Below are 10,982 nucleotides of genomic sequence, written 5' to 3'. Positions count from 1 at the left end.
CAACTTTCTGTGTAATGTTTATGTCCAATGGCCGATGAGCACCGATATGTTTTTTCTACAATTTCTCTTCATATGACAAGAATTGAAAAGGATTTACCAGTAGATTGTCGACTTGATTCAAGATGATGACTGCTTGTCCAGCTTGCTAGCTCAGATTTTTAAAGTATGATGTTGATTTTTATCAGTCCAATCAAAGCTATTGTAGATATAACGTGATTTTACGTCATTTTATCTGTGGCCAATGACCTTGAGCCTTCTTGGATGTGCACTTTTAATGTAAATTTATGGCAGCACCCAAGGGGCCTGAACTTTCTAGCTCTCCCTGTAGATTTTGCGGTGACGTAGTGTCCCCATGAGTGACAGAACACTGAGCAAATCATGGCACAACTAGAGAAGATTACCAACTCCTACGCTCTGTATTTTTCGCTGGCTGCCCCTCCACCACACAAAGCACTGAGCTACGCTGAAACACCTGCATTTCTGATCTGCCTTACACCTGCATTTCTGATCTGCCTTACTCAAGAAAGCAAAAAAGAGACCATGTTTGTATTCGGCTTTATTAACCCAATATTTTTTTTTACATTGTTTGCAAACTGATTTGTGACACGTTTAATGCCAAAATAACATGCGAAACAGGGGAAATAATATTTTAGCTAAACAGGTGGGGCTCAAAACCCCACTTGCCTTGAATGGGTGGCCACAATCAGCTATTTTCAAATCTTATTCACATTACATTTTGTAAAACATTTTGTTTATCCATAAGATTACAGTAATTCCTTCCTTGGTTAGATGTTTATAGAATTAGTGGACTTTACTGGCAGTAGCAAGGGTCAGGCAAAATTCCAGACTGTCTGCCAAAGAGGCCAGTCAGGAACAGAGGAAGAACATCAGCTGAATTATCGTAAATGAGCGAGACAGAGCGAGCGAGAGACAAACCACGTGATCAATCCACCGGAAGTAAGCAAAGCCTGGCCCCTCTCAAAATGTCGGCGCCCAGAGAAGACATGCTTCCGAACGAAGATGGAGAGGTGGATGAAATGGAAGGGGGTGGCAGCGACGAAGACGAAATGGAAGAAGAGGGAAAGGATGGAGAACAGGAAACTCAAGTTTATGTCCCCGGAAAACAGCCTCTCCAACCCGGAGAGGAGCTCGAGATGGACCGCTCGGCTTACCGCATGTACCACGAGTGTCAGACGGGTTGGTCCAACAGTTAACTAGCTAATAGAGCGATTTTATTGCCCATCAAACAAATTAATTTGAATGTTTTAAACTGACAGGTGCTCCTTGCCTGAGCTTCGACGTGTTGAGAGATGCGAATGGAGACGGCAGGGAACAGTATCCCCTCTCTATGCTGCTCTGTGCAGGCACACAGGCTGACGCTGCCCTCAGCAACAGGTAGCTGTCACACCCACCGATCCATTACAATGACACTCAGCATACCCTCAGACTGCCTTCCTATTGTGAGGCTGATGTGAAGGGATCCTCAAATATTCACATTGAATATACTTTTTGCACACCCCGCTATTGGTAGTCCTTTATTGCCCAGGCCTCATTGACTTATCCTACCATACCTTTTCTCCTCCTTCCTCTAAGACTGCTTCTCATACGCATGCACAACCTCCACGGTACTACAGAGAAAGTGAAGGAGGGGGACGAGAGCAGTGATGGAGAGAGTGATGAAGAGGATGATGATGAAGATAAGAAGCCACAGATGGAGTTGGCCATGATGCCTCACTACGGAGGGATCAACAGAGTCCGAGTGAGTTTAACTGTTCTCATTGTCTGAGAGTATCTGAATATCTCTTGTACCCTCAGTTTGTTCTTCTGTACATGCACCCTGATTGGACTGTGTGTGATGTGAGGCAGCAGTATACTGTGGTTTGAAAGGCGCAACATTAACGTTGTCTATTTTCCCACCAGGTGACCCATCGTGGAGATCAGTCATTGGCTGCTGTCTGGTCAGAGAAAGGTCAGGTGGAGATATTTGACCTCCGATCCCAGATGGAAGCCGTCTACAGTTCAGCTGCCATGTCAACCTTCGTCAAACAGCAGAAGGAAGCCACGCCCCTCTTCAGTTTCTCGGGTCACATGACTGAGGGCTTTGCCATTGATTGGTCGCCCAAAGTACCCGGTGAGTCGGTCCATTGCCACGTCTGATGTTTTGGTACCTCTAAAGCAGAGTGCATATTCCTCACCATCTGCTGTGTAGATACTGTTCTATGTATAAGGGGATGTCTACTATGTTGGCTTCCATCCCAAATTAATGAGAATGACTGGCTCAATCTAATTACCTTGATGATAAATTTGATTTTTTTTGTACAGGACTAGTCTTAATGTGGTTCTGGGAAACTGTCCCTAAATAAATGTGAATACATGAGTAGAATAATAAGCTCATTTATTAGTATGTTTTGTCTAAAAGGTCGGCTGGTCAGTGGCGACTGCAAAAAGAACATCCACGTGTGGGAACCACAGGAGGGAGGGACTTCCTGGCAGATCGACCAACGGCCTTTCAGTTCTCACACCAAGTCCGTGGAGGACCTGCAGTGGTCACCCACAGAAGCCACGGTATGATGGGAGAAGCAGTGGGATGTTAGGCTGAGTGACAATATCAGTAGATGAAAAGAAATGTCAGTTGAAGCAGACATGATAGCTAAAACATGATAGCTAAAACTGCAACTTTCTGTCTCATTGTCCTCTTTCTTCCTCTTTCATCATACCCCCAAGGTTTTTGCGTCCTGCTCTGTGGATCAGTCCATCCGGGTCTGGGACACCAGAGCCCCGCCCAACTCCATGCTCTGTGCCAAGGAGGCACACTCCTCAGACGTCAACGTCATCAGTTGGAACAGGACTGAACCATTCCTCCTGTCCGGCGGGGACGACGGACTTCTGAAAGTTTGGGACTTGAGGCAGTTCCAGGTAAGAACTGCAGTAAGGTAAATTTGGCCCTAGACTTAGACATTAGTCTAAGGTTGGGATTTAGGGAGGGTCATCTGATCCTATGGTACGAACCAGGGCAAGTTTATTTTGGGAAACTGAAGGCTGAGTTAATCGTTAGAACCTTCGTAGGAGTATCATTACATCTCAGAGCTGTTTCCCAAAACCATCATTGCTGAAGTTGCACTTGAAAACATTTGTTATTTAGCATTTAAAGGCAGAGACCGTACAGGTGCATTAAAGCTGGGACTGAGAGACTGTAAAATAGCTGCTTTCTCTAGGCCATCAGACTGTTTAAATAGTCACCACTGGGGTTGCACATTTTAGGGAATATTCAGAGGTGGAAACTTTCTGTGGGAATATATTAATATTACTTTCTGTTAATTCCCATATCATTTAAATGTACATGTTTTGCATTGGATATACACTACTGTTCAAAAGTTTGGTGTCACTTAGAAATGTCCTTGTTGATGCTGGCCTTCTAGGCAGAGTTGCAAATAAAAATCCATATCTCAGACTGGCTAATAAAAAGATTAAGATGGGCGAAAGAACACACACTGAACAGAGGAACTCTGCTTAGAAGGCCAGCATCCCAGAGTCGCCTTTTCACTGAAGCTGACAATTGGCCTCAGTACGCCTATGTAGATATTCCATTAAAAATCATGTTTCCAACTACAATAATCATTTACAACATTAACAATGTGTACACTGTATTTCTGATCAATTTAATGTTATTTTAATGGACAAACAAATTGCCTTTCTTTTAAAAAATGAGGACATTTCTAAGTGACCCCAAACTTTTGAACAGTAGTGTATTTTCCATATCATATGGAGACAGAAACATAAACCTTTTACCTTATCATAAGTAGACATAATTGCAAATTATGAAATACTTCCAATATAATTTTTTTAAATGAATTAGTTATGAATTGAACTTTTAATTAAATGAGTTGACTCTTAACATGGAATGATTTCACTGAACAACAAAAGAAAAGGAATATTGAATGGTCCCCAATGATCCATTGCAACCAAAAATGTTTTCAACATACATCTGTAAAAGGATATTCTAGAAACAAAATATTTGGTTGTCTTCCTCTCGGGCTTCCATGTCTTCTCCCTGGACCTCATCAATGTTTACCTCTTGAACATCAGACTCTGAGGCCTCATCTTCACTCACTTTCCAACCTTGTTGAGGATGGCTCGCTGTCAGGCTCAAAAAGCCTAAAATTTGCCCGGATGGCACCAATTTTTCAACCCTTGTATTGGTCGGCCTGTTGCGTGCCTTGGTGTGTGTGTTCCCAAACAAGGACAAGTTGCGCTCTGAGGTGGCTGATGTTGGTGGGATTTGGAGCATGATGGAGGCAACAGGGGAAAGAGCCTCAGATCCACAAAGTCTCTTCCACCAGGTGGCTGATGAGATATGTTGGCACGACTGCCATATCGCATCTCCATCCCAAAGCCCTTGCTTGGAAGTGTACTTCGCCAGACTGCCAAGAACCTTGCCCTCATTCAGGCCAATGTGGCGAGACACGGTAGTGATGATACCGTAGGCCTTGTTGATCTCTGCACCGGACAGGATGCTCTTGCCAGCATACTTGGGGTCCAACATGTATGCTGCTGCGTGTATGGGCTTCAGGTAGAAGTCTTCACGCTTTTTGATATATTTCAGAACTGCAGTTTCCTCTGCTTGGAGCAACAATGAAGGGGGCAGGGCAGTATGGATTTCTTCTCTTACATCTGCTAGTATAATGAAACAGCAGGGAGCAGGTCTCGAACCCTCTACCTTTGAGCCCGAGGTCCGGCGCGCTATCGACTGTGCCACAAAAGCATGCTCGTGCGGCAGAGTCGATTTCCGCGCTTATAAACCCAGGGTCGTTACACTAGCAGAGTCTGAACATCAGACAGGATGGCATTGTCTCCCTCAATCCGTGCAATGGCTTCTGCTATAGGTTTCAGGAGTTTCAAGCTGTTACCAACCTCTCCCAAAATACATAATCCAGAAGGATCCTCTTGATGGGGCTGTCCATATCGGCAGGCTGTGATGTGGCCATTTCTTGGAGCGACTCCTTCCCCTCCAGGAGACTGTCAAACATGATGACAACACCAACCCAACGGGTGTTGCTGGGCAGCTTCAATGTGGTGCTCTTATTCTTATCACTTTGCTTGGTGAGGTAGATTTCTGCTAGAACTTGACCCTTCACATACCTAACCATTTCCTTGGCTCTCTTGTAGAGCGTATCTATTGTTTTCAGTGCCATGATGTCATTGAGGAGCAGATTCAATGCATGAGCAGCACAGCCAATGGGTGTGGTGTGAGGTTAGGACTCCTTCACTTTAGACCAAGCAGCCTTCATGTTCACAGCATTGTCTGTCACCAGTGCAAATACCTTCTGTGGTCCAAGGTCATTGGCTGCCTTCAGCTCATGTAGTGCAATGTAGAGACCGGTGTTTCTATTGTCCCGTGTCTGTGCGCTTTTAGAATACTGATTGAGGGGTGGAGATGATGTAGTTAATTGTTCCTTGCCCACGAACATTCAACCACCCGTCAGAGATGATCGCAATACAGTCTGCTTTCTCTATGATTTGCTTGACCTTCACTTGAACTCTGTTGAGCTCTGCTTCCAGCAAATTAATAGATAAAGCATGTCTGGTTGGAAGGGTGTATGCTGGGCGAAGAACATTCAGAAATCTCTTCCGAGACACATTGCCTGTGAGCATCAGAGGGGAACCAGTTGCATACACAGCTCGAGCAAGACATTAATCAGCATTTCTCTGACTACGTTCCTCCATTGACTCAAAAAAACATGATTCCAGGAGGACCATGAGCGGTTTCTATCGGTAAGGTGTCTGATTCATCATTTTCACCTCGAACAGAAGTAGAGGGACTTTTGTCAATGGTTGCTTGTTGTGAGCGCTGAGGGAACTTTATGCACTTAGCCAGATGATCCTGCATCTTTGTTGCATTCTTCACATATGATTTTGCACAGTATTTGCAAATGTACACAGCTTTTTCTTCTACATTAGCTGCAACTTTAAATAGCATTTCTGGGTTAAACAGGAATACCAGGATGGTTGCAATTTTCTCAAAGGTATTTTTTTAAAGATTTTCTGTAAAATATTAAACCCATAAAAAGGAATGGAAGCAATGCAAATACTGTAAATGCCATCTTTGCATGATTATTGTACCATCTGGGTTGGTTTGTTTGGGTTTAAAATGGCTGCAGTCCCAACACCCTTAACAGATTAATCCTCACTGCACGCCACTGCTGCTGGACAATCACACTGCCATCAATCTCTACCTGTGTTTTCTGTTCATCGGACAATAATCAAATCAAATTTTATTGGTCACATACACATGGTTAGCAGACGTTAATGCGAGTGTAGCGAAATGCTTGTGCTTCTAGTTCTGAACTTACAGTAATATCTAACAATTTCCCAACTACCTTATACCCACTCAAGTGTAAAGGAATGAATAAGAATATATACATATAAATATATGGATTAGCGATGGCCGTGCGGCATAGGCAAGATGCAGTAGATGGTATAGAGTACAGTATAGACATATGAGATGAGTAATGCAGGTTATGTAAACATTATATAAGGTGGCATTGTTTAAAGTGACTAGTGATACATTTATTACATTCATTTTTTATTATAAAAGTGCCTAGAGATTTGAGTCAGTATTTTGGCAGCAGCCACTCAATGTTAGTGATGGCTGTTTAACAGTCTGATGGCCTTGAGATAGAAGCTGTTTTTCAGTCTCTCGGTCCCAGCTTTGATGCACCCGTACTGACCTCGCCTTCTGGATGATAGCGGGGTGAACAGGCAGTGGCTCAGGTGGTTGTTGTCCTTGATGATCGTTTTGGCCTTCATGTGACATCGGGTGCTGTAGGTGTCCTGGAGGGCAGGTAGTTTGCGCGATAAATCCTCTTGTCTCCACCAGCCCATGGGACTGGTCTGGGGTCAGTGTGTGTTTGACAAGGCAGATCTTAGTTATTCAGTTATTCTAAACCAGAATGCTCACAACAGAAGTGAGGAGAGATTATGCTAAACTGTAATATTATCTACCTGTGCTTTCAGTCGGGCCGGCCGGTGGCTAACTTCAAGCAGCACAGCGCGCCAGTGACATCAGTAGAATGGAACCCTGTGGACTCCAGCGTGTTCGCCGCCTCTGGAGCGGACGACGTGGTCAGCCAATGGGACCTATCGTTAGAGTCATGTGATGTGGGTGCGAGGGAGGAGGGGGTGAAGGACCTGCCCCCCCAGCTGCTGTTCCTGCACCAGGGTCAGACAGAGGTTAAGGAAATCCATTGGCACCCGCAGATACCCGGGGTGATGGTCTCTACTGCTCTGTCAGGCTTCAACGTGTTCAGGACCATCTCTGTATAGTTTGTGTGTGTGTGTGTGTGTGTGTGTGTGAGGGTCTAAGTGTGCCTGTGTTTTTTACTTCTCAGTCCCCTCTGCTCTGTTGGCATGCATTTACCATGTACTGTGCATGTATGTTATTCCTTCTGGCCTTCACAAGTAGCATGTGTACCAACATGTTCAAAATAAAACACTTTACCAAATTACTGTTTTGGTGTATATTTTTTTCTCAACCCAACAAAATGACTGTTGGTTGACATGAAGGAATGAAATAATGAGCTATTCTTTTCCATTAATGTACACCCCCCTATGTCTGTATTTCTAGAGTGATGCTAATATTTTGCTTTTAGGTCAAAGGGTTTAGTACAGTGTCACCTTTTATTTGAGGGTATTTTTATATACAGCTGTGGGAAAAATGAAGAGACCACTGCAAAATGATCAGTTTCTCTGATTTGACTATTTATGGGTATGTGTTTGGGTCAAATGAAATGTTTTGTTCTATAGTCTACTAACAACATTTCTCCCAAATACAAATATTGTCATTTAGAGCATTTATTTGCAGAAAATGACAACTGGTCAAAATAACAGATGCTGTGTTGTCAGACCTTGAGTAATGCAAAGAAAACAAGTTCATATTCATTTTTTAAACAACACAATACTCATGTTTTAACTTAGGAAGAGTTCAGATATCAATATTTGATAGAATAACCCAGATTTTTTTCAATCACAGCTTTCATGTGTCTTGGCATGCTCTCCACCAGTCATTGATATTGGGTGACTTTATGCCATTGCTAGCGCAAAGTTTCAAGCTGCTTGGCTTTATTTGATGGCTTGTGACCATCCTTCTTGATCACATTCTTGATCTGGTGGTCCTCCATCCACACCTTGATTGACCTGGCTGTGTGGCATGGAGCATTATCCTGCTGGAAAAACTATTCCTTGCATCAACGATTCCTTGCATCAATCAATTTCACAGTGGGTACGAGACACTGGCTTGTATTCCTCTCCAGGTCTCGCACCCGCTGTGAAATTTGGTGGAGGATCTGCGATGATCTGGGGGTGCTTCAGCAAGGCTGGAATCGGGCAGATTTGTCTTTGTGAAGGACGCATGAATCAAGCCACGTACAAGGTTGTCCTGGAAGTAAACTTGCTTCTTTCTGCTCTGACAATGTTCCCCAACTCTGAGGATTGTTTTTTTTCCAGCAGGACAATGCTCCATGCCACACAGCCAGGTCAATCAAGGTGTGGATGGAGGACCAATTTGGGAGAAATGTCAGTAGTTTATAGAATAAAACAAAAATGTTAATTTTACCAAAAAGCATAGCTATAAATGGTGAAACTGATCATTTTGCAGTGGTCTATTCATTTTTTCCAGAGCTGTAATATGCACACAGTGGTCTTCTCTAAATACCCATATCAGCGTACTACATACTTAAACTCCATGCTATTCCCTCACTTTCACATTCTTTTTTGCATGTACCGTTTAGTAAAAAGTATGCAGTATGCCACAGCTGCAACTCAGTAACGGCTCCTGATTGGCTGAGTAGGTGGGGCGGGGCAGAGTGTGGGTGGATTTTTTTCAAATTCAACAGACATGCATTACATTAACCAGCCTGATAATAGTTCCATTTCCAATTCGATTATTTTCTCTAAACTCTGAATAAATTAGGAATGGAGTTATAGGCCTACTCAGGCTGGTTATAGGAAGACTATCACATTAGACCATATAGCTCATCTATCCTATTTAAGGACTGAAGACAAACTAATTTGGTTTCATTTCAACAAAGTGCTGTAACATATAGTAATGAAATCAAACAGCCTAGTAGTACACACAAACGTTAAAACTGTTCAAATCAAATGACTATTGCACATAAAACGTGGACAGTTGGGTGCATGTGTAACAGTATAACTTTAGACCGTCCCCTCGCCCATACTCGGGCGCGAACCAGGGACCCTCGAAGCATCGTTACCCATCGCAAGGGGAACTACTACTTCAAGGTCTCAGAACAAGTGACGTCACCGATTGAAACGCTATTTAGCGCGCACCGCTAACTAAGCTAGCCGTTTCACATCCGTTACACATGCAAATTCAGAACTGCTGGACAGCACCATAATAAACTAAAGTACTGACCATTGGGAACGAGATCAGAATGAATGCTGAGGCTTGATCCATTAATTAAATAGATAGCCACGCCTACAACACTAAAACAATCCATATGTTCTAATCAAAAGGCCTGATTAATATGACATCAATAACACAGCCACATCACAAATCAAAAGGCCTGATTAATATGACATCAATAACACAGCCACATCACAAATCAAAAGGCCTGATTAATATGACATCAATAACACAGCCACATCACAAATCAAAAGGCCTGATTAATATGACATCAATAACACAGCCACATCACAAATCAAAAGGCCTGATTAATATGACATCAATAACACAGCCACATCACAAATCAAAAGGCCTGATTAATATGACATCAATAACACAGCCACATCACAAATCAAAAGGCCTGATTAATATGACATCAATAACACAGCCACATCACAAATCAAAAGATGGTTTAGTATTTAGTTTAAAAGCGCTGACTAAGGCCAAGAGAACAAGAAACACTTTCAATAAGAAAACATAAATCCACGTAGTTTTTAAGGAGAAAAAAAGACTAGTCTACGATGCGATACTCGTGATCATTGTAAGAACAAAAACGGCATTTGAACACCGCAAACAACCTGGTCTCAGAGCATTTTGTAGTATTCTGTATTTAAAGAAGAGACACTCAATTTAGCACGATGTTACGTTTCGTATTGTATGTATTCATTTTTGGATGTCCATTACCCATTACATAATTTACGAATTTGCCAAACGTATGATATGTTACGAATTCTAGCTTGGTGGCTAACATTAGCTAGTCTGGGCGTTAAGGTTAGGGTTAACTAACATGCTAAGTAGTTGCAATGTAGCTCAAAAGTAGTTGAAAATTGCTTTGGGTTGCTAGACGTTCACGTTATACGCCAACCCATCCTATCCACACGACCAACCACCTTCCTTTTGTTTTTGACTTAAGTAACCATCTGTCTTATGTAACCATACCAGACGTAGCATATACTAAATGGAGTGTCCCGGATTTACATACAGAGTCATATGAAATGTTCTAAGACCAGGTTGCCGCAGAAGCTTACTATTAGCTATCTTCCCAATTAATGATAGCCTAGTTTTGTTGGAAGATAACTAGGGGCTTATCACTCGTAGCCCACCTCTTCCAATGGGTTGTGGAAAAGTGTGCATCGAATTCTACAAATATGAAGAGCCAAAACTAGCATAACATCCTGGCATTTAAACCATACACGAGTTAAGAAAATTCACATAATATAAAACGTTCTATTTTCGCATACTGAGAATGCGTCATGCTGGACTGCATGGTTTCGCATTATTGAATCATTTCGGTAGCACATCCCTATTGATTATCAGCTGTTGTCAAAGCCGAAATGAGTATGACATCTGCACATTTAAAGTATACTCGATTTTTGAAACGTAATATACTATAAAATTGTATATTTTTTTGGCATACTCAAACGGCCTATTAGCAGTTGTGGAAAAAGTACCCAATAGTCATACTTGAGTAAAAGTAAAGATACCCTAATAGAAAATGACTCAAGTAAAAGTGAAAGTCACC

The 10,982-nt window shown here is 42.5% G+C and overlaps 1 protein-coding gene across 1 annotated transcript; it reads left to right on the top strand.

The window, feature by feature from the left end:
* The first annotated feature begins 932 nt into the window (after window positions 1-932).
* Window positions 933-7,506, top strand: LOC109905968 (glutamate-rich WD repeat-containing protein 1-like). The gene is made up of 7 exons (XM_020503609.2): window positions 933-1,197; window positions 1,278-1,395; window positions 1,594-1,759; window positions 1,921-2,131; window positions 2,420-2,565; window positions 2,725-2,916; window positions 7,015-7,506. The coding sequence occupies exons 1-7, from the start codon at window positions 984-986 to the stop codon at window positions 7,321-7,323; spliced, it is 1,356 nt and encodes a 451-aa protein (XP_020359198.1). The 5' UTR covers window positions 933-983; the 3' UTR covers window positions 7,324-7,506.
* Window positions 7,507-10,982: the final 3,476 nt, after the last annotated feature.

The sequence above is a fragment of the Oncorhynchus kisutch genome, linkage group LG2 (assembly GCF_002021735.2).
Source record: "Oncorhynchus kisutch isolate 150728-3 linkage group LG2, Okis_V2, whole genome shotgun sequence".
Taxonomy (NCBI): Eukaryota; Metazoa; Chordata; class Actinopteri; order Salmoniformes; family Salmonidae; genus Oncorhynchus; species Oncorhynchus kisutch.
This window is presented reverse-complemented; position numbering and strand designations above follow the sequence as displayed.

Coding starts and splice junctions, on each gene's coding strand:
- LOC109905968 (XM_020503609.2), top strand. CDS start 984: ATGTCGGCGCCCAGAGAAGACATGCTTCCGAACGAAGATGGAGAGGTG. Junction 1,198..1,277: donor GTACCACGAGTGTCAGACGG/GTTGGTCCAACA, acceptor TTAAACTGACAG/GTGCTCCTTGCCTGAGCTTC. Junction 1,396..1,593: donor GACGCTGCCCTCAGCAACAG/GTAGCTGTCACA, acceptor CCTTCCTCTAAG/ACTGCTTCTCATACGCATGC.